Here is a 25,697-nt window from a genome sequence, read left to right as displayed (position 1 = left end):
CCCAACTTATTGTGATCCGACTCGGGTAAGTTATATCCAATCCGCGTCAGCAGGTCATGTGACCTTTGAGATTTCGCGGGAAATGAAATTGTATGGAGAACTGCCAACATGTAGCAGAGCAATTATTATGAGTGTGATTAATATTCTCTCTGCAGCATACTATATCTCGGGCTTAGACCCATGCCGACTTATCGGCGGTGAATATCAGTCCTAAAGTCTCCTCCTTTCACGAATGTTGAATGGATATACGCACAACGACGGTGGCTCGACATAGCTTAGACCACACCCATGGTCACCCTTAGCAACCACTATTAGTGACTGCAAATACAGCCATGGGTCGAGTCGAGTCGTTCGGGCAAGTGGTGGGACGAGATTGATTTTGCCGTCATGTGACTTGTGTGATTTGTAAAACATGGCGGACAGCAGTGAGGAAGAAGGGTCACTGTCACCATCTACCCCCCTAAACCCTGACGGTCCACCCTCAGGGCCTAGGGTTGTGACTGTAGTAAAGACTGAGACAGGCTTCGGATTTAATGTACGAGGTCAGGTTAGCGAGGGTGGCCAACTACGGAGTATAAACGGCGAACTATACGCCCCCCTGCAACATGTCAGTGCAGTTTTGGAGGGAGGTGCCGCGGAAAGAGCAGGCATTTTGAAGGGGGACAGGATTTTAGAAGTGTAAGTCGAGGTGTTAGTGTTGTATGTGTAACGTGTGGGTTCCAGCAGAAGAAATGGTCCTATTCTCGGCGCTAATAATCGCCTCTTTTTAGTAAAATGGCTGGTGAAAAATGCAGCATGTCAAGCTGTCAAGGCAAGATCCAAGCTGTGATTACATACGCGGATACAATGTTGCATATATGTGGTGTAGCAAAATCGCCTATCAGTTGGCCTAACTAGGCCAGGGTCGCATAGTTCAAATAAGTTATTGTTTTTTTCAGATTCTACAAACCTAAAAGCTTTAGATGAGTTTTTCTGTTTGGTTCTGAGCTTTTCAGAAACTAAAAGTAAAGTAGGTCATGTCACTCTTGCCTAGCCGTATTGAGATTGAAAGGACTGAGTGACGGCTCAATGGTAGCACACTGAACAATGGGGTTGAAGTCCCAGATGAACTTTAAACATTTTGTGCTGCCCTGGTGGCACAATGTGTAGAGGGAATTTTGCCTACCATTTTGTCCTGAGATCCCTGGATCGAACCCCAACGTAGGCATCGACTTTGAGGAGCTTCAGTGCCTAGTGGTTAACACCGCAGGCTACCACGCAATAGAGTGGTTTCACGTGACGTCATCACCTGCCATGCTGGGGGGACAGACAAAAGAAGGCAAGCCCAAATGACTGTTGACAGCCTTTGATGCAGTAAAGTCAGTAATACTTTCCACCCAAATTTTTGTTTTCTAGTAGGTTGAGACATCTATAACATGTCCAATTGGTATTTTGCTTAGATTCCAACATTTATGTTTTTGATACCACGTCCCAAATGCCATGAAATGGCCCCATGACAAATCATTGTTCTGCCCTCCAACCTGGCTGACCGTGAAAACACTCTTTATATTGCCGTGGTTGGATCTCAGTTCACAATTTTTTCAGTTGGTTCCCTCCAACTTCATATAAGAATCAAATGGCTGTGTCAATTCATAGATGTACTGTGTTGTAAGTGGACAACTTGCTGGATCCCTCACCTTGCTCCTGGGACCTTGCTGTTGTTATTGGTCATTGGAGGTTATCTGTGTTGGTCAGCTATTGATTGATGTTTATCATTTCAATTGGAATGTCACAGCTCAGTCTGATTACCTGCATCTCCATTGTATAGTTCTATGATGTCAAAGTCAATTGTTGGCTTATAACATTATGTACTGGATGACAAACAGGTCCACAGGGCATTTCTGCATCAGTTGAAAAACCTAGCTCAGTAGAACTTTTTAAGATATCCCTGGACAACTGAAACCATAATACAATGCACCCAGATGACACAAAACCCTTAGAAATTCAAGTCCGTCAAAAACTTAAGAAAAGAGTCAAAAAACTTAGGGCACATCCCAAAGAAGCTAATAACTGCTGCTAGCTTTAACCCTCCGATGCCCAGAGAAGGCAATTTTGGCACTTTGATGTCCAATGTTTTTGGGGGGAGGGCCCTAGACCCCTGTTTACCTAATTTCCAAGTTTGCAGCTTCTGTGTTCATTGGGTGGAGTTGATTCTGAGGCAGAGAATGATAATTCAAGGGAATGAGCTTGCAACATGTGAGTCTCTGTGTTGATAAAGTGCATATAATGATCTCCATGGATACTCTGTTGGCACAGCTTTGCTTTTAGTCCATTTTGTGGCCATCAACCAACACGGTGTGCCAATATCCCTTCAACAAATAGGTTTGTCGCGACATGCTATTTCCATCTTGTCTGATTGCCTCTCTGACCTTTGTTCAATTGCTCTTCCTGTGATAGCCAGGTGTATGCAAGAAGACAATCTGCTTGTCACCATGAGTGGTGATTGCTTTTTGAAGTTACGACTAATGTATGCTTTACAAAAAATGGAATCGGAATAGGATGTCTGCATGTTCCTTCTTTAAATGCCATTGTAAACATGACAGCATCCGTGCCGAAATGTACTGTTCTCTCGATGAACTGTTCTCTCAATATGCAGGTTTTGATAATGCTCTCCTAACTACAGACACTTTTGTTCTTAAAACAATACTCATGGTTACCATGGTGAATTGAACCACATATTGCCATGCATGGAAAAGGGCTCATTTTACTTGAATTTTATTTGGCTCAGGAATTTGGCGTAGAAGGTTTCAGCAAAAGGTATGAAAATTTGATTAACATGAAAATGCTGTTTTGTCTTTTCAGAAATGGAGCAAATGTTGAAGGGGCTACACACAAACAAGTTGTGGACTGCATCAAGTCCGGTGGAGACAAACTGACACTTACAGGTGAGTTTTTCAAAATCACATTCTGTAGGGCTCGAGATAACCCCAGAGAAGTATCTTTTGAAGCATGAAACCCTCAATTTTTAACTTGGTGTCACTAAAAGGGTTACCACTGTTATCGTAGAAGCAGGCGTATTGCACACTTCATGGTGAATATCCTCGTCTCCATGCAGTGATCGCCTTCATAGACCTGCACAAAGATGATTGCTGTACGTAGGGTCCAGTCGTTGTAAAAATCCCCCCCCCCCCTCCCCGCTCAAATTACTGCATGCATTGACTGGGAAGAAATAGTGCTGGCTTCTTGATGGTTTTATCACTTTAAGTTAAGTTGCTTAATGTTGATAAGATACATTTAGCAATAGTCATACTTGGAATGATCCTGTGTGCACTGAGCCATAAATCATGCCATTGCAGACAGTCAGACTCGGAGCTTGTAGTGAATGAGCCTTGCCCCAGTGTATTGCAAGTGTAGCTGCCACACTGATGAATGACTGGAGAAATAAAATGTTAGCGATGTGTTAGCGATTTTAATCTCAAGCTTTCAAAATGTCAACTCAGTGAACATTCCTCTCAATTTCAGCTTCAGCTAGTTGCATTAGTCTGTTACAACCATGTTGCACAGTTGAATGCGTCAAATGAAAAACGAGTTTGACATGTGGCAAAATCAATGAGGATGCCTTTGATGCAGCAGTGCAGAAGTATGCATGGAGACGTAATGATGTAACTCCAAGGCTGGTGTTAAAGTGTCTCAGTAGAAAGAGTATTGTTGCCGGTTGTTTGGTGAGGGATTGCGGTCTGGTTCTATGCCGCACCATGACCTTCAGTACTTTGAATACTTGGTTGACTCTCAGTTGGAAATACAATCTTAAATGAAGCAACAAGGATAAAGCAACTAAATCGGCAAGTCTGATGAAATCGATTATATACAGTCGTGTGACCCTTGCCTAAGTCATGTTGCTCTTTGGCGGTCGACTACCTGTCATGATGCTCTCGCTTCTATCACGGCGTTGCAGACATCTGATCGTGCTTCAACTTCATACATCATGTGGCGTATCAATATTGATCTCGGAGATTGAAAGTGAATGATTTCTCGTCGTTATTGATGATCTCAACACATGCTGCGCCTGCTCTCCATCAATAATGATTGTCAATGAAGGAGGATGATGGGGAATAAACAAGAGGTATTCCTTTAGGCATGTTGGTGGGGCACATGATGAGTGGGATTCTGGAATAGATGGGAACGGTTTGCAAATTTAGAGATGATACACAACTGGACACTGAGGATTGTTAGGTTTCTTTGGCTTTCGTGGTCATATCAGAGGAGTCTGATGAATTTTAGAGGGGAGGGGTATAAACCAGGTTATGAAATTTCCCAGTCCCAGTGAACTGTTGAAGTTCTGCCCCTTTCCCATATTTTGGGTGTGACTGTTGTGTGCTCACAGACTTTGGTTGTGACTGTTCACATAAATCACAGCCTCTTTGAGGTTTCTATAGTCGTTTATTTGAGTTCAATGATGTTGATGACTGCTCTGCTGAGTTGTCACCAGGGAGACAGTTTGTCCATCTTATTTAGACTTCCATTAGAGCATTGATTGACTATCTACCCTGGCTGGACCATATCATCACGACAACCTCTAATTTCATTAGGCGCATCCTGGTCAGAAATTATTGTATGTTTTGATGGCAACTTGGTATTGCCTGACATGGGCTATGTGTCAAAGGGCGTGTCAAAGTGAGAGTGACCGTGAAACTGAGTGGAACCTGCTATTACATGATCTACATGAGTACACACCAACTGACCTGAGTTGGGTGGAGACACTTCAGCTGAGCTGACGCGGTATTAGATTTGTTGACATGAGCTGTCTTAGAGTGACTTGTGTCCTGATCCAAAATTATGAACCTCATCATTACTGTTGATAAAGATGTCTCATTAAAATCCTCTCATGGGAGATATTGATCATTATTCTCCATATCATGAATGATCCTTATTCCCCTCACAATTCCTGTCGAAACGTCTCGTTAAAATCTTAAGTTAGATTTGATCATTATTCATCATGTAGTATGATTTTATCAAACAAGTTTGTCGAGTGAACGTTTTGCACAAGGCCCAAACATATCTCGGGATTAAAACCCTCTGTTTTTATGTCTTGTCAGTGTTGCTGTAATGACCAGCTTGAAACATCATCTTTCCCTTAGAAACTAATAAGCTTGGTCGTTAATATTCCTAATGAGGAAATATTGTCTACTCAATAGGAGAAGACACGATGTATGGAGATTAATTGGCTCGAGATAATATTCCTTGTAGCAGTACTCATCCTGTGCATAGACTCTCCTTGTTCAGTATACATAGATGACATTTGGTAATATACAAAAAAGGAGTGTGGGGGGGCCGGGGGTAGGGTCCATCACCCTTCTATTCATCCAGAAAAACCACTATGATGTTGGGGTTTCACATGAGGACCTTCATGTTCCATGATCCATAGACTGAATACGACAAGAGATGTGGGATGAACACATCGTAGTGTTGAGTTAGACAGTGTTTTCGCAGAAATTGTCCACAAATCACACCAAATGGGTTCTCCCAATGTATTTGTGCTATTTTGTCTGATTAGAATAGAGGCTGATGACAAGAATACGCAGAAGTCTCATAAAATATGTGTCTTGGCGACGTCACCAACTGACTAAAAGAACTGAAAGAACTGAAAACGATCTAACCCAGCCATGCATCCATCACTAGAAAATGTCACTTCTGTCTCCTGTGTACATTGACTACTCCACCATTTACATACATCTCTCATAAAACATTCCATCAATATATCTCCCCAGCCTTATGAACCTATAAATAACACTATAAAGATTTCCTATAAAGAAACTGCGCCGTCAATGATGAATTTGTCGACTCTATACCGTATACGGAATCATCCACACCTTTAGGATTTAGGAACTAAAGGGAATAAATAGGGTATAAATCCTTAGATTGGTTAAAGAGTTGGTCTTCAGCATCTTTTTGATCATTCATTTCATGCTCCAACAGTTGGTACCAACATTGATATTGGTGTTCGCTGGTGCCAGAAAGTCTCTCCCTTGCTTTAAAGTATGTACTCATCACTCATCAGTATCAAATCCAGTGATTACCAGTTTTACCCATTGATGAGACATCTTCTTGATGCATATAACAGCGATTATAATTCAAATCAGTTGTTTACACAGTGCTTCTTACCTTTCTCTTTGCAGTTATATCAGTGCCAAGGCAAGTTGCTGAAAAGTTAGAACCAAGCGATGAATCGTCAGGTCCGTCACTTATAGATTACTCAGAGAAGAGGACCTTACCCATCTCAATACCGGACTACCAGACGATAGAACGAATTGGAGAAAGATTTGTGGTAAGCAATTGTTGTATGGATCACCTAGTTTGACAGTGCAGGTAGTAAAGAGAGGTGTTACATTGAATGAGAAAAATCGAAAGTAGTAGTTATTACTACAGTCCATTCGACAAGACTTAAGAGTCTTAGAAAGTAAAGTCAGAAACTTTCAACTTTGTAAAATATTCGGGGGACGAATTATCCTCGGGGACGAACTTTCCAGGGACGAATTATCCTCGGGGACAAATTTTCCGGGGACAAATTATCCTCGGGGACGAATTATCCTCAGGGACGAATTTTCCGGGGACGAATTTTCCTTGGGGCCGAATTATCCGGGGACGAATTTGCGGGGACGAATTTTCCGGGGACGAATTATCCGGGGACGAATTTTCCTGTAACCGTAACGGTAGCAGCAACAATTCACACCAGGAAGAATCAGTGGATATCAGTGGAAGCACTTTGAGCTGTCATTCTATAAAAGTCCATCAAAGTCGTGTTCTTGCTGAATTACAGCTGAATCCATCTCTCTTTTAGTGCACTTAGACTTCTTCATCCAATCTCTGATCAACTTTTTTGCCTAACTTGTCTGATTAAACCTGCCAAGCGGGAATCTAATAGTGATTTTTTGCAAATTCAATTAGATTTTGCTTGAAGTGTTCCTTGTTTGATGTTCAACTTTCATGAAGAGATGATTGTCTTTGACATTTGCATTCTTACATGTAGGCTACCATCTGGTAATGAGAAATAATTGTCGTAAGGTTTGTAGTAGATGATCGAGCTAGTGCTGAGTGATACATATCAAAGGGGATGTGGATTAGGTATTTCAACTTATTGAAGGAGGAGAGACATTCATCTTCAAGATAAACCTAAGCATAATGAATTGTATTCCAAGGAATATGGTCTGGTTCTTGATATTGTAGATGTTCAGAATTGTGTAGTCAATGGCAACATCCCTATCATTTATCATTTTAAAGCATGATGAAGTGTCTTTTGCACCTGTCCCTGGCTAGACATATAATCCTCCCAGGATCCCTATAAAAATGATCCTTTACTTTATATCTTTATCACAAAACACCGGTGATGTGTTTATCGATATTACCTCAGCCCAGTTTGGTCTCGTTGAGCTGTCAATGATGGGAGACTGCATGTCCATGGATTGGCGTGGTGATCACAAAACAGGCTGAGCTCTAGTTGTTCTTTGATCAGCTGTGCTCTTGACAACATGATTGTGATGCCAATGGCTAGATACTGTGATGATGATGATGATGATGATGATGATGGTAACCTGGTACTGCCGATCACATCAAACAGAGGCTAGGTCATTGTCATCAAACAGCTAAGTTTTTGATTTGATTATCAGCATCAAAAGATCAAACAATAGAATTTGCCTTGCGACCATGAATGTCTATGAAACCAATAAATGTGCCATTGTAAAGCTAAAGAGATATCTGATGACTGTGGCACTAAGAATTCCTAATGTCACTTTCCCATTTCATCAGTTGCTTCCTTTTGCCGTACATGCAGGTGCCAATGACAGTTTGATTGGAAAAAGAAATTTTGTACAGCCAAAATAAAACTCGTTAAAATTTTAGTTATTGCATTTGCAGAAATGAAGAGGCGTGAATATTGTGCGGTTAACTGCAACTTTGGCAATTGATTTATAGTTTCTTCATCTACTCTTTCCCACTAATTCAGCCAGAAAGCCCAAGGCTCTGATAATAAGACATGGTAATTGACAATTGTGAGCAAGCCGTAGAGTCTGTATTCGTCTCCTCATCGTACAAGTGTTGCGCCTGTGCTGTGATGGAATGACGTTGGTTGTGATCAACAAGCCATTCGATGTCTATTCCCTGGGAAGGAATGAATCTTGATCTCCCCTTGGGAAAACATAATCGGCTTAGAATAGCTGCATAATTACCTCATCATTTAGTTCAAAATGTTGTTTTTCATTCTGGATCTTCATGTCTTCATTTGGCTAATTAGTAGATTACATCGTTAATTGCCATTGGAGGATCTCATTCCTGTTTGTCCTAAATGAGACAATCAGGTAATCATTGGAGAAATGTGGCCACCATCTCAGCTCTTCTTGAGGGGCGGAGGGGAGTGGGATAAGGTTGATTGTGTTCGACTCATTATCCATGATTGCCTGACCCTAACAGTACATTTGCTTGTGACCTTGGTTAATGAATAACTACAGCTTTGTAGGAGACCTAAATCTGAGATTTCTTATATTTGGTACCCATGACAGATCAAGAAAAGACCCCATGCATGTGGTAGAAGCCTCGGTGTCAGATTACTGCAAAAATGTACTTGAAAAGTGCTGATTGCACCGATTACGGAATGTGCGAAGTAGGGTAACGTTACTTCCTGGTATGCTTCGTGTTTCATGTTTCATCCATTAGCGCTCAATTTGGTGTGGCATTAGCACTGATTTCATCCCGCCCATCTTCTTGTTGCCGGAAGTGAATTGTCTCACTTGCTGGAAGGTATTGCTTCTGCTTTTGCATGAATTGATGATGATAGGGAATTCCTACGGCCTAATGTCAATCATTACGGTAAAATGCTCAAGTATTTCCGGCTGAACCTTCGAAAGGTATGCTAAAGACATGCCTTCTCTTGAGGTGTGTAGGATACTCTCCTATTGGCGAGGACATTTTGTTGCAAACAGCTTTCTAAAAAACTCCTGAGGTTGAAAGTCAATCTGACCTTCATGTATAGGCATTGCGGCTCAAGCAAGCAAGCGGTACATGAAATGAGTCAAATTACCAATGAATACCTTCCATGACGTCTGCTTCATTCAGATCACCTGATGGAATGGAAATTAAGATTATTGAAATCTGATACCCGAGTTGTATTTTCCAATGATATGTTCAAAAAGCGAGCATATTCAATCACCGGTTTTATGGTGGACATTTGACAACCTTACGATTCCCCACAGAGTCCACCGAGAGTCAATAGGGCCGTTTAGACGACGCGAAAAAATCCGGATGCGTCCCGAATCCGGATTAATTTTTCGTCGTGTAAACGCAAAAAGATCCGGATCAATGTGGTTGCATCCGGACTAAAAAGGTACCATCGCCTTGGGTGGTTTTAATCCGGATTCATCCAGATTCGATCCGAATGCGGTCTTTTCGCCTGTCGTCTAAACGGCCCTTATATTGGAAATCTCTGACTCTCCTCCGTATGGCCTCTTTGTAAAGATTTTTCACAAATATTTGCTATAATATCGCGGTGGGAATTTTTCTAAATTTCTTTTATCAATATTTTAGGCTGTATATTATGAGTGTAATGGTTATAGTGATGGTGGTAAGAACCAGAGGTAGTGTGGTTGACATTTGAATCAAGCTTCAGGTATGAACTCTGTCATTCTGTCTGTTGCACTAAAGTGTGTAAGACTGAATGTAGTATGGTATGATTCTCGTACATGGTTGCCCTTACATAACCAAGATGCAACCTGCCTTTGCCCCCATTTACACTCCTTGACTTCTTTAATGATCACATCTTCTGTTTAATTCGTAATTGTCTTCTCTTCTCTCAACCGCAGACCATGGCTAGATTTGAGATTAACCTGACTTGCTCCAAAGCTGCCAGAATCCTGAATAGAACTGTCATGTGACCAAAGCTCTCTCATCTCTGATTTATCTCCCTTTTATCCCTGTTACGAGCCGACATTGTTGTTATCTTATGAATAATATCCGATGAATGTCCAATCTGATATGAAGTTAGACATGATAAGAATTGAGTGGTGGACAGCCATCTCAGTAAGATGTCATTCCTTCCTTAGAGACTGCTGATAAGTCTGCCAGGAATGACGCGGCAAAGGTTGAATTGAGTGGTACAAGCATGGACTAATGCCTCTATAATATGTTGTTGCATCCTTAGAGACTGCTGATAATCTGCCAAGAAAGATCAGGCAAAGTTTGTTAAATTTTTCTTGACAAGTGGTTTGGTAATTGAGGGACATTTTAGTTGGTGACGGATGAAGAGGACAGTGAGCTGATCACACCTTCAAATAAAACAGGATCCTTAAAACTAGGGTTAGAATATGTTTCTGGGGGTACTATTGCTAGTTTTGCATTGTTCAGGAAGAGCTGTTCGAAACTTCATGACGAACACTTGTGATATTCTTCAGCTGAATAGTTGCCGATCAAGACAGTGAAGTGTAGAGCTGACATTCTCAAACCTCCGTGAATTATAGTCAGTTGATTGGGTGACAGCTTTGATCTGTAAAACCATTACACTAGGGTCTTCTCGTTTTGGGGTATTTCCTGCCCTGGTCAATCAGATCACGAAGCCGAACCGCCTTCCATTGCCAGCACACCTTTCCTATTGACATTTATTGAATTAGCTATCTCGTCTGATCTATATGAAGGAGTGTTGGAGGTTGATGTGACCATCATCTAGTTCCAATGATAATTGCCCAAAGCTCGTCTTGGCAACAAGCCATGGGCAGCAGGATGAGGCGCGGCGGGGCGGAAGTGATCTTGTATCCCTTAGAATAGATCGCTTGTGATCAGTGGATGATTTCACCAGGGTCTTGTGAATGGAGTATGTCACCACATGGCACATGAAGAGCTTGAGGTCCTCTCAAAATTTTTGCTGATCAGTCGATATACTGTCCATTTCATGGAGCCTTGTTACCGACAGGGGAGTTTTACTCCTATACTAGTCACTTGCCACAGAAACCATGACACCAAGCCAATCACCATATGTCAGGGTCAGTTGGCTCATGCACCAAGTGACAGATCTCATCAACTGTGCACCACTAACCCCATGACGCGAAGGGTTATGGAGGTGATCTATCTAACAGAAAAGTAATCAACGGCAACATCTGGCTAGCAATGGCTCCCATGGACCCTGTTACATATTAGAACCAAGTCAATCATGGAATCCATAGTAATGTGCTTTGGAGTTTGGGGACAAATCACAGAAGGTGGACAAGAACTGACAAGTTGCATTGCCCTCCTTCACATAGTGGCTCCAATGGCAATGCATACTAGGATGAAATTAGTCTGGGGGGAGATCCATGTGAAATGCGCTCTACAGTTTAGTACGAATCAGAAAAGGTGGACTTGAGCTGGAGTGGTACACATTTTAGCCTCAATATTTACTCACTAAGAGAGTCTATCTTATTTGTAGACTCACTCATAATTCGAGGATGCTTTAGTAAATCATATTATCCCTCTATCAAGCGTGTTCCAGGCTTCCCTGGGCTGGTTATCGGAAAACTGTTTGTTCCAATAGAATCCTGGCATCATTCAATGTCACTGATAATGAATGTGCATTCAATAATCTGGGCATTGTGGCTGTCCGTACCTTATTAATGTGTTTCATCCCTTGAGTGCCCCAGGAACCACATGAGCCTATTCTCAGCTGATCCTGGCATACTCATGTGACAGAATGGTCAGCTCTATTTGACAGTGTGGCTTCCTAAGGGTGTCCTCCGACAGTTGTCCAAATATTGTCTAAAGAGCCTGCTTACGAAGTTTCTACTCAATATTTTCTATCAAAAGCCAGATCTTGGAGGTTTCTCTGTAGGAGAGCCTTATGATTGAACAAATCCTGATGTTATTAGCGACCACTGTGGCAGAATCATTAAGCCTGCCTAATTTAATTGACTCGGCTGTGAAATGTGGCCATTTCCGTCCGGCTCGGTTTCTGATCAGTGATCGGCCAGATGGAATGTGATCGCCTGCCTACTGGACCAATCGTGTTAATAATCTGATAATTACACATATCTGACCTTTCGATGAAAAGAATATTGTGGTCATGGAGGTATTTTCTCTATGTTGTTAACGAAACAATTAGATAGACCCTCCTGCTGCATCCATTCTTTAACATTTCTTGCCAGACTTGCTGAAAAGCGATTTTTGATATAAAATTCTTGGCGGGACTTCAACGTTCATCTGCATTGTTTATTTCAACTAACCGCCTCCTCTATATCTTGTCATTGCAGGTTTATAATATATACATGGCCGGACGCCACTTGTGCTCAAGGAGATATCGAGAATACGCCGACCTTCACAGGGCATTGAAAAAAGAATTCACCGATTTCGTTTTTCCCAAGCTGCCTGGCAAGTGGCCTTTCCAGCTCTCGGAGCAGCAGCTAGATGCCCGGAGGCGAGGATTGGAACAGTATTTGGAAAAAGGTGAGAATGGAAATTGATAGCTATTGCTGTGCACTCCCCAGGCAGTGGTCTTTGCAAATTGATACTGTGATTATCAAATGCATAAGGAGTGTACCAGTGATGAGGCCCAATATTCCAATTTGCTCATCCTGTGTTGTTGATTCCCAATACGATTTAACACCAGTCAGGAATGTTTCTTTATTCTTAAATCAATGAACCAACCATGTTGATCTATTTGCAGTATGCGCCGTCAGAGTTATTGCAGAGTGCGATATTGTCCAGGAATTTCTGTCGGCCTCGGATGATGATTCGGTGAGTAAAAGCTGGAATAGTTTTTTGATTTGGTGACCGGATTACAGTTGTGGTCAGCATGCCAGAGTATTCAGTTCAAATCTATTTGGACTACTGTATTCTTTCTATGCTATTTCTTGTCCTTCTGGAGCTGCCATATGTTCTTTCCACACCAGGTTTGATTCTGGAGGGCGCTATTTTGGAGAACAACACGAAAGTGTCTGGATGAGTTAAGCATGCCTCAGGGTTTGTAAAATTGATATAAATCCATTTGTCATATTGGACTTTCTGTCTGTCAATTGGCTTGACTCCCTCTTATCTCTGTTGGTGTATTGTCTTTACCTTCCAAATGTCACAGGTCAACTGTTCAAGGTGGTGGTGGAATCAAATGTATTCAAATCCTATGGTTGGTACTTCCGTGCTCTCAGTCCCGAGAGATTACACTTACAGCCGTCTGTCAGATGTTTGGATGCAAATCTCACAGCTCAGTTCGTTCATGTGATGCATGGTCAACAAGGACAGGCCAACAACACACTCGATGAGAGCGCTGGTAAAATACGCCAATATCCTCTGATGTACTGACCACTCGCGCAGAAATGCAACGACTTATGAAATACTATTGGGATAGATCGGTGGTTATTGAATTGGTTTTTCACAAAGTATGCCTGTGATGATGCAGTCAATCAAACCCTGTTTTGTTTGGTGAAGAGCAGTATAAATGAGTTTGCATGTCGGTTCTGCGTCATTGGCCAAATCAGTTTTTTCTGGGCAGAATATCGTTGCCATCTTCGAGGATGTAAAGGGGAGTTCAATTCTCGCTGAAATAACAGTGTTCTTGATGCATTCATTACATCTCACCGACATGCTGTCTCAGATGTCGAGAAATCTTCACACTCTGTGAAGAATAAAAGTATCGGTCCTGTTGAATCTTGTTACAAATCACATGGTCGAATTTCCGGTCCTTGCCTGGTGGTCGCGACTGAGGTGACACGAGAGTAGTTATCTTCATTTACCATTTCCTGTATTGATGGGCAGTGATGGCAGACATTGGCGGTGATCGCAGACATTGGCTACGGTCGTGCCATGATTGATCGGGGTGATTGTGTCAATAGTTTGGTCCCTTGGCAATGTTTTACTTGCTGTCTAGTTTAGTTGGATATTTATTGGAGAGTCATTGGAAAGTGATTACTTCATCGACTAGAGTATACCTCACAATTCGGTCTCCGACGTTATGCTCTGATATTCCCGTTAAAAACCACTGATGTCTTGTATAGTAAAAACATGTCACTTGGTATTCTCTCAATTGGCTTCACTTATGTGGAAATTGAGTTAGTATAAATTCTGTTACACTTCAGTGGCGGATGATTTTACGCTCAAACCAATAATGTTAGCAATTTATGTTGGAGTTTTGGTTGGGTTGATTGGATTAGTATAAAGACATGGCAGACAGTGATTGCATTTGACTTGGAAAGCGATCTCGGGTTTTGAAACGTTACCTTGACAATCAACGGTTGAAGTTGCTGTGTACAGTACTGGGCCCAGTTGCTCATGGCCTTCACAGTCCTGACTCTCTCTTCTATTTTATTTCTTGCTATCCATTAGGCGAGTAAAGACTCTGGTGCAAGTGCTTCTCTTCAACCCTCCAACAGTTCGAACAAGGTACGTGGTCTGCTTCTGGTGCAGCATGGTCCCCTTCCAGGAGCTCGTTCTGCTACTCCTTCTTGTTCCTTTAACCTAAGACGACGAGCATGTACATCTCATCCTTACCATTACACCATGGCTTTTTGTCCTTGAGCAAGGCACTTGATCCTACTTGCTTATCTCCACCCAGGAGTAAGTGGGCACCTCGCTGGCAGAGGTAGTCAGAGTCCTGGTTCTGTGAGGCAGCTTGATTGCATACTCCCCAGGAGAGAGGGTGTCTTGAATTCAGAGGTGTCTGCAAGAGGAGGTTCCCCTCTACAGTTCTATTCTTTTCTATTCTTTATACAACATAGTACTCATTACCAAGTCTGCATTGGGATGCTCATCAACAATGAGGGGGGGGGAGGTTCTGTCCTCATTGGGATGCTCAAGATCATTATTAGGTAGCTAATAAGTAATTCAGAAGCTTTTCCTGGGAATCTAATAAACCATGTTTCTTGGCTCATTACACTGACAAGACTTAATCAAATCTTCTCACCCAGCTCTCGAATATCCTCAACCAAAAAGCAAACACTTTCATCATTAATTGTCTCAAAAATTTAATCATCTTTTGATGTGAAATATGGAGGCAAACTCGTACTATCACATGGATTGATGTTGTGGACCTGTTTGGTCCCTGAGGATCATAGTTCCCAGGCTAAACAGCATCTGTAATAGGAGACTATGCCAGCTTTAGTGTTGTTATCTAATTGATATAAAAACGTTGGATAATTGATTAATGTCTGATGTGTGTGCTCCCTAACGAACTGACATGTTGTTATCGTCTGCTATTAACAATCATGGCACGTTTTACTGCCGTTCAGCAGGGATTTTATGGAAGTGTCTAGACGTCAATTGGCAAGATGTTAGGAGGAACTTAAAGACACTCACATTATTAGAATGGTACATGTACTCGTCTAATTTGATTGCCTCGAACACTTGCAAGAGAATTTTAAACTATATCGGAGCAGACAGTACAGAGAGACATTGCAATTTCCGAGCCTAAGCCCAAGATGCTAGAACTCATGATCTGCTTTCTATTTTCAGAATTGTAACTCTTCGAATGATGTTGAATTAAAGGTGCTCCTCCCAGACAGAAATGTGCTCACTGTCACAATCAAGAATTCATACACTACGGACCAAGTGTTTGAGGTAAGTCCATCAAGGGGAAATGGACACAGTGCAATACATTGCAGCATCTTCTTGGTGATTTGACCTGATTGGCTAACTTTGATTTGAGTTTCCCCACTGTCTGACGTCATGGAATTAACCCCAACTTGGCACCCGACTCTGTATTCCACTGTTGCACCCTGAGAATCATATATTGATCAGAACTGCAGTGTAGATAAATGCAACCACTTGAAGGCTTGGTGCACGCTGCAATTGTATCATAGATAGAACAAACAAATACTGACATACCATAACTCTCTGAGCGGTGACGCCTTAACACTATGATTAATTAACTAATAGTGTATTTCAGCCTAGCTCGCGATTACAGCTCTGTATCGACAATGTTCTTGGGAAATCTAGTGGATTGCTATTAGTATATCTACCCTAATATTGATAAATCCTGTTGCTGTAGCACCAGTCTCAAGTAGGTACTCACTCATGAATGTTCTATTTACTTGGACAACCATTTCCTTTCCAGGCCGTCATTGCCAAGTTGGGTATGGACGAAGAAACTGCCATGTATTTTGCCCTCTTTGAAATAGAAGAGTATAACTTTGGTGAGTTTGATGTGTGTTGTATGTGGCAAGGTTTAGAAGGATGATAAGCCACTGTACCTGCTCACAGTATCTGGAATCATCTTGACTGTGAGGTCATTAGATTGAAGAGAAGTGTATGACCATCTCTGTTTCAAATATCTATAGCAATGGTCACATTTTGAGGCCTGTGCACTTGACTTTATAGGGTGTGCCGTGGTGTGGGGACATGCCCTTCACTTGCCGTTCACTTGACCATGCAGTCTTAGCTGTGGCTCTGGTAGCACTATTGAAATTGGCAGGCAGGCAGTTAGTCATTGCAGCCGTACAAAAAGGCTGTCTTATAAACTTGTTCTGACCTTTCTTTCAGAACGTAAACTCCAGCCGAATGAATTCCCCCACAATTTGTACATACAGAACTATAGTACTGCCACGGCAACGTGTATCACTCTGAGGAAGTGGCTATTCTCTCTGTCCAAAGAAACAGTCTTACACAATAATGAGGCAATAGTTAACTTCTTGTTTTGGCAGGTGAGGCTGTTTACCCAATTTCTGTTCTTCAGCTAAAGAAAGGCTGTATGCAGCTGGTTTCAATCTCTGGAGAAATCCTAACTTTAGAATTAACATTCTTGAAACCTTTGGCCTTTCCTGAGGTTGGCTGAAGATACCACACATGTACAACAGAGAGGATATTAGAAGCAGCCTTTGTAGCACAATTCGAGGAAAATACATTGGTCTTTGTTGAAGTGAATGAGCAGAAGAGCGATTGAAGTTGCCAATACATTCTCCATCATATTTCAGGCGGTGGACGATGTTAGTCGTGGCAATATTAAACCAGGCGAGAAGCTTTATGAATTAAAAAGTTTACAAGAGTCGGGCAAAAAACTAGAGGTAAGAATTTTGAACAAAAAGCAAGGCTGTCGAAATATGTTCACACTTGACTTGCTGATGTTTTCAATAAAGTACTGCGTACTTAAAGACCAGTCCGATATTTCCTGGAGAAATGGATTTATGAGTGGTCTTGGTAATTGCCTCAAAGATAAGTCAATAATTGTTCATATGTTATCTTATTGACTGATTATTGGCTGTTCGCAGTCAAACCATGCCAGGGCTATGACCTTTAAAGAAAGTGATATCAGTGGTAAAGAAAGTCAAAGTGATGTTGTAATGGAAGTCAGTACTGGCGAAGAGAATATCCTTTGATCTGCTTGCAGAATTTGTGATGGACTCCTTGGGCTCAGAGGAGGTGTCTCTGCTGATGCCAATTGGCAATTTGCAGAAATCTCAATAAGTGGAGCATACCCAACGACAGAGATATGTGAACTATTTGCTTTTTTCAGTACCTCAAGATGTGCCGGCAAATTGATGGTTATGGGGAGATAGCGTTTCCACATTGTGCCTGTGATTCACGAAAGGATGGACATGTGATCGCTGTTTTTGGTGTAAAGAATTTCAAACTGCAAGCAGCTAAAGAAGATGGCACGCCAGAGGTTTGTGTAAAAGAGAGACTGTATCAAAAAATCTTTGTTGTGGTGGCCATTTTGAGAACATTTCTGAAAATCGCAATATGACTAAAATGGTGCCATTATAAAGATTGAGAGGTTTCTAACGAAGCCCTTCTTGTGAACTTTAAGGCCTGTAACGGTTTAAAATCCTGTCTCATCGGGTAAGAGAACCTTCAAATTTTCATCGAATGGTACTTGATATTTCAGTCACAAGTAATAGAGTTTGCGTGGGATGACATCAAGCAGTTCGACATCGATGAAGAGGGGATGAGTTTTAACTTTGAATACGCGCGAGAAGGGAAGAGGTCGAGATGGGTGAAAGTATTCTCGCCTTATGTAAGTATTGTACTGCGCCTCTAGCGTACACATCATTATTCTAGGAATCCTGTCACAAACTGCTTATATAAATAGTATGTTTGAATGGCCCAGTAAAAACCAATGGCTAGAATAAGTTCTCCTTCACATACCAGAGTAGTTTCAAAGTTACCAGCTGGTGACGCAGCACTTGAAGTAGTTTCACTCTAACAATGGATCTGACTTTTGTCTTTGTATCAAGCTGTTAGGCTGTAAATGTTCTGTCAAGTGTCATTATCTAACGAAAATGAATTTGTTACTTTTGCAGTTCAACTATATGTATGACTGTTTTGAGCGGATTACAACTGAAATCACTTGGGAAGAACAGGTCAGTGACTTGTGGTATGTACAATATCTCTATCATTCATGTAAATATGGTGTAGCTGTTGTTTGGTGGGTGTATTCAGTAAAACCTTACAGGTATGTATAACATTGGATCTGACTTGACATTGATTTATGGCAGTGTTCAGCCAATGGGTGATGTTGTCACAACAATGAATGTACTGAAGGTTTTTCTTTTCATACCCTTTTGCTCTCATTGTCAATCACTGTTCATTGTGGTCAGTGTTAACTGTTCACTCAGAAAGCAGGCATGGTGCACTCATGTTTCTCAGTATAAGCCGCTTATTAGCTGTACTTGGGATATGAAGTTTGGGTCGGACCTGCTGCAAAGAAGGCATCAAGGAGAGAGGCTGTATCAATGTTCTACATGTGTATGTGTGTTCATTTGGTTTCTTTCAGAGCAGAATGGTTAATCATGGTAATCTAACAACTGCTAGCTCCTCGCCAGAGCCTTTGGTAAGGAAATGAAGAACTAATCAGAAACTTTCAAATCTATTGTCGGATTTCTTAAATTGTAAAAGGCGGCAACAGCTTGGGTCTGATCATTCTACCTCTTCATTACTTACCAGGCTTAACCAATCACAAGCTGTCTTGTAATCATTTTGTGATGTCATCACACACTCACTGGCCGAGTTTTGTGTCATAACACGCATATTCTATATGTTTGTTCAGATGTTTAATGTGAATCTAATCATGTGTGATTTGTCTCGATGTCTAAATGTCACATTTAACCAGCCTATGTGCTTTTTTGGACAGTTTAGCCATTTCCAATTCAAGTGATGATATGAAAATACCGACTACCAATAGGCGACAGACAAGCCATATTTGCGCATTTTACTTCTCAATAACATCATCAATTCCTCTTGTATTTAGCAATTATATGTATGATGATTATCACTCATCCTGTTCCAGACTGCCCATCGTCCAGCGCGGCGGAGAGCACCGGAGGATAACAGCATCGGCGATGGCGACCTGTAAATAACTCGAGAATCAAGAACTTTTATACTGTAATATTCTGTGATCGTGTGGCCTGAAACTTTCTGTGAAATAAATGCCTGCTTCAGGCCTTAGCCTGTCACCCCTACACATCAAAATCAGACGAGCCTTGTTTGGAACTGCATTATGGATGGAGAAGTTCATTTTAGATAAAGAGGTGTGACATGTTGGTTGTGAAGCAGATCTTGGTCTTTTGGTATGGTGTTAAAAGGAGTTGGAGTTCTGGTAGCCATTTTCATCTAGTATCTCACACTTATTTTGAATTGTGGAATCCGCAATTGAAACTTTTATTCATTATTTGAGTGAGATGTGGAGGGGGGCAAAATTAATATTTTGTGGATTATGACATGATTTGTGTAAATGGCTGGTCCGGAAAATTCCTTCAACTAGTTAGTTAGATTCCAATAATATGCTGTATTTTTCATCCAAAGGTCTGTGCTGTTGTTGATTTTCGTTAGTTGATCAGCTTGCCTGTTTTCAGACATTATGTGTCCCTGTCTTCAATTTCTTTCTTTCCTCTATCAATCAAAATACTCATGTATCTTATAATCACTAGTAGTCAAGAAGGATGAACGGGATAGAAAGAGGTTTGCATTCATTTGAAATGGTTTTTTGAAAAAAATTGGTACATGTACTTTAATGGAGGGGGCTGGGAGAACAGCCTACAAGCTCCTTGGAAGATTTGAGTTTACTGTGGGCATAAACTTAATAAGTGCTGGGCTCTGGGTGGGTTCAAGACAGTTTGACATAGCTGCCAGCTTCATCCTAGCAGTCAGTTGAGTTTTAGGATCATATTAACTGGATAGACACTGTATATTTTCATGTACCGGTAGGCTACACGTTGCAGTTGTGTTTCTTTGTTTATCTTGTACATGTATGTATCTAGAGCATATATATTTTCTTGAAATGCTTTTTATCGTCCATTACAGTCTGATGTACTCTGATATCTATCATATAGTCATATTGACTGTATCTAGGCGTCCTATTGTTGAGTGATTGTGATTTGTCTCTTGTGTTCCAAAACGAACAATTCGAAATTTCTGAGTGCATGATGTCTTTTGTGGCTTCTAGAGGTGTGAGATGACCTCATCACATCGAAAAAAAGAAGTCATTTTGGATGTCATATTCATTCCATTGACCCATATGGTGCATCAACCCACACATTATCCACACATTGTACACTTTGGCTAAGACTCCTCCAAGGACACAGATTGACATCCGAAACTTTATAGTTCGTTGAGCTTGTTGAAGACTGGCCTGTACATCAAACTCCTCGAGCGGTTCACTACACTCTTATTGTTGTTAACAATGCAGTCCTTGATGTTTGAACTTGGTTAATTTCACGTCAATGTCTGGTCTGATTAGAGTAACACACACAAGTTCTTGGTTCATTGGCCACTGTGTGCCTTGAAGTGTATGCCATTTTTGAATTGCCTGGCCTTGTGTTCATGTTGACTAGCAGCATTTGCATAATCAATATCTGGAAATGAGTGACAGCCAGCATGGAATTCACCAACAGCCTTTATATTTACACTTGGTATTACCAAGGTCTTAATTGCACCTTTTGTTTATGATCAAAAATATATTCAATCGCATGGCTTTACATATTATATTCAGATCTTCATTATAGTAGCTAGCTATTTTATTTCTGAAAGGTAGACTAGGAACCCCAGAATTCAAGTAAACTTCCTGTATTGGTCTTTCAATTTTGGTATGAGCAAGAACGGGTGGTAGATAATCTGTGTATTATCAATTAAGGAATTAACGCCGAGCTAGAAGTTCTCGGTTAAATCAAGACCGCTGAGATAGACCAAAAATGCACCTGCTGAGTGTTTGGGGTTGAGGTTTTCCTGGGCAGTCTTAATCAGGCAACCATACCAAGGACCACTACATTCAAAACAAGGCTTAACATATTTTTCATAACATTGATATCCTGTGACGAAGGCCTTTTGAAATTCTTAAGATATTTGATGCAAAATAACTTTATCGGGGCCTGAATGGGGTGTTCTAGAAGACACTGCACATACATGTACATCAATTTGGCTTTAGGTAGTATGAATTGCATGTACATGTAAGTGTATGCAAAATTTGCAGTTTTTCGGAACCATGAAATAAAATGTCTCCAATATTTCTGGGTTTACTGTAGGAAGTGTCTTTGATAGTTGCCTGTTTTATCCAAGAGTGCATAGCTGGTGTATTTCCCAGGGTTTACGTGTAACTAAGAGCAGAAATGAGGAGAACATGTGAGTTGGGACCAAGGGCTCTCCCCAAAAAGGTAGAGGCCTGATTTGAAATGTTCTTGTGCCCTTATTCGGCAGTGACAATCACTCCATGTACTAGCATTGGGTTGCAAATCTTATGGTCAAATCCAAGACGGCTCGGGGTTTTGTCAGCTGGTATTTGGGGAGGGTGTTTCATATTGTTTTGAAAGTTTGGTCCATAGTTCTCATCATTTTGTACATAATCAGATATGCTTATTGTAAAAAATGCACAAAGTGACTGTATTTTGCTATTATTTCTCATGAACGTGTACTCAAGAGGATTCCTACATGTACATGTATGAAGTATGAGGTTGTGATTAATGTATAAACTACATTTTGGGGGTTAAAGTTTAACACATCGTTTTTTACTGCGGACTCAGATATAAGGAAGAAAGTGAAATTGACGCAATTGAAATGTGGTCTTCAAAGTTCTGACATTTTCTGCATCTTATTCTTGGTGACTGTCACCGTCAGTCTTATGAGATAACTCTGAGTATCTGTTACTTGTTTAGTATTTATAGGCAGTTGGTCGCACTTACTGGCTGCACTTGTATAGTCACCAGGGTTACCAAGACCAAACTTTGTGTTAGTTTTGTTGTATTGGTACTAGACTAAGACGAGAAATAAAGATATTGACATTAATATAAAACTGATGGGTTTTCTCCTTCATTGCATCAGTCCCCTTTCTACTGGGTAGTGTCTTCGGTACAGTCTTACTATCACTTAAAAGGACAACTCATAGATTAGGCTGTGTGAGTCTCCTTGAAGACAATTTGGATGCCTGTCACAATCTGACTGTACTGAGGGGACAATCAGTACAGCCTGAAGACTGTCCTCCAGGTAAAAGAGACATTCAGTCTGATTTGCAGACAATGTGGATGGCTGTCACAATCGGACTGTATTGAGGGGACAATCAGTACAGCCTGAAGACTGTCCTCAAGGCAAAAGAGACATTCAGTCTGAATTGCAGACAATGTGCATGGCTATCACAATTGGACTGTACTGAGGGGACAATCAGTCAGCCTGAAGACTGTCCTCCAGGTAAAAGAGACATTCAGTCTGAATTGCAGACAATGTGGATGGCTATCACAATTGGACTGTACTGAGGGGACAATCAGTACAGCATGGAAACTGTCCTCCAGGTAAAAGAGACATTCAGTCTGAATTGCAGACAATGTGGATGGCTATCACAATTGGACTGTACTGAGGGGACAATCAGTCAGCCTGAAGACTGTCCTCCAGGTAAAAGAGACATTCAGTCTGAATTGCAGACAATGTGGATGGCTATCACAATTGGACTGTACTGAGGGGACAATCAGTACAGCATGGAAACTGTCCTCCAGGTAAAAGAGACATTCAGTCTGAATTGCAGACAATGTGGATGGCTATCACAATTGGACTGTACTGAGGGGACAATCAGTACAGCATGGAAACTGTCCTCCAGGTAAAAGAGACATTCAGTCTGAATTGCAGACACTGTGGATGGCTATCACAATTGGACTGTACTGAGGGGACAATCAGTACAGCATGGAAACTGTCCTCCAGGTAAAAGAGACATTCAGTCTGAATTGCAGACAATGTGGATGGCTATCACAATTGGACTGTACTGAGGGGACAATCAGTACAGCATGGAAACTGTCCTCCAGGTAAAAGAGACATTCAGTCTGAATTGCAGACAATGTGGATGGCTATCACAATTGGACTGTTCTGAGGGGACAATCAGTACAGCATGGAAACTGGCGGGATGATGATCTGCTCTCTTTGAGTGAGGTTTTTATCATATGTGGATGTGGTTGGTCCATGCCACAATCTAACCGTAGCCTGCTGAATGGATAATCCCAATGCACAACCCAAAAACTGCCCTCAAGACAAAAGTGAGATTCGGTCTTGCAGACAATGTGGGTGTCTCTCACAATCTCTCCGTTCTGAGAAGACAGTCCCACAGCACAACCATCCTAAAGACGAAAAGGACAATCAGTCTGAATCGCAGACAATGTGGATCGATGTCTCTCACAATCTGACATTACTAAGGAAAGAAATCCTAGAGCCCAACCTCAAAACTGTCCTCTTCACGAAAGCAACATTGTCTGAATTGAGGACAATATGGATATCTGTCCGATCACACTCTCACCTTACTGAGAGGACAATCCCACAGCACAACCTGAAAACGGTCAAAGGGGACGAAAGTGGCCATCGATCTGAATTGCAGACCGAGTTGATGTCGGCCACTGTCTGACCATAGTGATGAGAGAATCCAACAGTATGACTTGACGACTGTCCTTCGGACAAAAGTGACAATCGGTCTGAGAGTCCCTTACAATCTGACGTACTGAAGGTACAATCTCAGGCACAACCTGACTGTCCTGTTGACGAAAGTGACAATCAGTCTGGATTGAGACAATGTTGATGTCTCCTAGAGTCTGACTGTGCTGAGAAGACATTCACACAGCATAACCTGAAAACTGTCCAATAGACGTTAGTGACAGTCAGTCTAAATTGAAGATGTGGAAGCCAGATGCACAAGGCAGCAAACTGCAAATAGATCTCTGGTACTTCAGTTGTTTCCACACTTGCAGGTGTACCTGGAGACGAACGAGTTGACACCCTGGCCAAACCCGGCAGCAAGCGGCAACAAGGCCCTACTCAGAACAAGCTGACCAAGTAATATGGAGAAAGGGAAACAATGGTTATAACCCTCAAGCTGACAACATCACCCAACTGAAATGAAGCAGCAGGTGACAGGGCACTGCCACCAGAACGAGGAGTAGGCATTTGAGTATCTGCTGAGTATGAATGCCGGGCCTGGACACCAGAAACCAGTTCATTCGCTTCAGGCACATGCTCCCTAATGGAGAATAGAGAGGAAGACTGGCCAGAGCTGACAGACACATACAAAGAGACTAACACATACATAGCACAGTCCGTCTCTTCTATACTACAGGCACCACGGCCCTTGGTCTGAGATCACCTCACTATGCTTGTGAAGACAGTTACAACCTGGCCGTCTCTTCTATACCACAGCTGGCACCACGGCCCTTGGTCTGAGATCACCTCACTATGCTTGTGAAGACAGGTACAACCTGGCCGTCTCTTCTATACTACAGCTGGCACCACGGCCCTTGGTCTGAGATCACCTCACTATGCTTGTGAAGACAGTTACAACCTGGCCGTCTCTTCTATACCACAGCTGGCACCACGGCCCTTGGTCTGAGATCACCTCACTATGCTTGTGAAGACAGTTACAACCTGGCCGTCTCTTCTATACCACAGGCACCACGGCCCCTTGGTCTGAGATCACCTCACTATGCTTGTGAAGACAGGTACAACCTGGCCGTCTCTTGTATACTACAGGCACCACTGCCCCTTGGTCTCAGATCATCTCAATATGCTTGTGAAGACAGGTACAACCTGGCCGTCTCTTCTATACTACAGGCACCACGGCCCCTTGGTCTGAGATCACCTCACTATGCTTGTGATGACAGGTACAACCTGGCCGTCTCTTCTATACTACAGGCACCACGGCCCCTTGGTCTGAGATCACCTCACTATGCTTGTGAAGACAGGTACAACCTGGCCGTCTCTTGTATACTACAGGCACCACTGCCCCTTGGTCTCAGATCATCTCAATATGCTTGTGAAGACAGGTACAACCTGGCCGTCTCTTCTATACTACAGGCACCACGGCCCCTTTGTCTGAGATCACCTCACTATGCTTGTGAAAACAGGTACAACCTGGCCGTCTCTTCTATACTACAGGCACCACGGCCCCTTGGTCTGAGATCACCTCACTATGCTTGTGATGACAGGTACAACCTGGCTGTCACTTCTATACTGAGGGGACAATACCACAGCGCGATCTGAAAATGTCATGTACATGTACGCAGATGCAAGTAGCAATCCATTTGATTTGAAGACAGTTTTACGTTGCCCTTGCTCAGGACGGTTAGACATCCACGTTGTCTTCAATTCAGACTGATTGTCCTTTCGTCCATCGGACAGTTTCAGGTCATGATGAGGCATTGTCCCTAAGTCTGGTCAGGTTGTTACAGCCAGATAACCATTTTCGTACTTAACGGAAAAGTGTGAAGATAGTGCTGTAGGTTCTCCCAGCGCAGTCAGATTGTGACAGACGTCCACATTGCTTTCAATCCATT

The 25,697-nt window shown here is 42.0% G+C and overlaps 1 protein-coding gene across 5 annotated transcripts; it reads left to right on the top strand.

Annotated features, from left to right (window-relative positions):
• Positions 1–410: 410 nt before the first annotated feature.
• Positions 411–22,192, top strand: LOC135500860 (sorting nexin-27-like). 5 transcript variants are annotated; one of them, XR_010449530.1, is made up of 15 exons: positions 411–678; positions 2,842–2,924; positions 6,156–6,304; positions 12,240–12,432; positions 12,653–12,723; positions 14,305–14,361; positions 15,430–15,534; positions 16,031–16,109; positions 16,456–16,616; positions 16,887–16,976; positions 17,426–17,575; positions 17,798–17,926; positions 18,213–18,286; positions 18,686–18,742; positions 19,199–22,192. XR_010449530.1 is itself a non-coding variant. In XM_064792530.1 (15 exons), exons 1-15 carry the CDS (start codon positions 413–415, stop codon positions 19,262–19,264), a joined length of 1,716 nt encoding a protein of 571 aa, XP_064648600.1. In that variant the 5' UTR covers positions 411–412; the 3' UTR covers positions 19,265–22,192. The 5 variants fall into 5 exon arrangements, 4 of the variants coding, with proteins under 4 accessions (XP_064648600.1, XP_064648606.1, XP_064648615.1 ...); XM_064792530.1 differs by having other exon boundaries at positions 18,213–18,272; XM_064792536.1 differs by lacking the exon at positions 14,305–14,361 and having other exon boundaries at positions 18,213–18,272.
• Positions 22,193–25,697: the final 3,505 nt, after the last annotated feature.

The sequence above is a fragment of the Lineus longissimus genome, chromosome 2 (genome assembly GCF_910592395.1).
Source record: "Lineus longissimus chromosome 2, tnLinLong1.2, whole genome shotgun sequence".
NCBI lineage: Eukaryota > Metazoa > Nemertea > Pilidiophora > Heteronemertea > Lineidae > Lineus > Lineus longissimus.
This window is presented reverse-complemented; position numbering and strand designations above follow the sequence as displayed.

What these genes read in the sequence shown, in the direction of transcription:
- LOC135500860 (XM_064792530.1), top strand. Translation starts at nt 413, where the DNA reads ATGGCGGACAGCAGTGAGGAAGAAGGGTCACTGTCACCATCTACCCCC. An exon ending in CTACGGACCAAGTGTTTGAG is followed by an intron (nt 15,535 to 16,030) that starts GTAAGTCCATCA and finishes TTTCCTTTCCAG; the next exon opens with GCCGTCATTGCCAAGTTGGG. An exon ending in AAGAAGATGGCACGCCAGAG is followed by an intron (nt 17,576 to 17,797) that starts GTTTGTGTAAAA and finishes TTGATATTTCAG; the next exon opens with TCACAAGTAATAGAGTTTGC.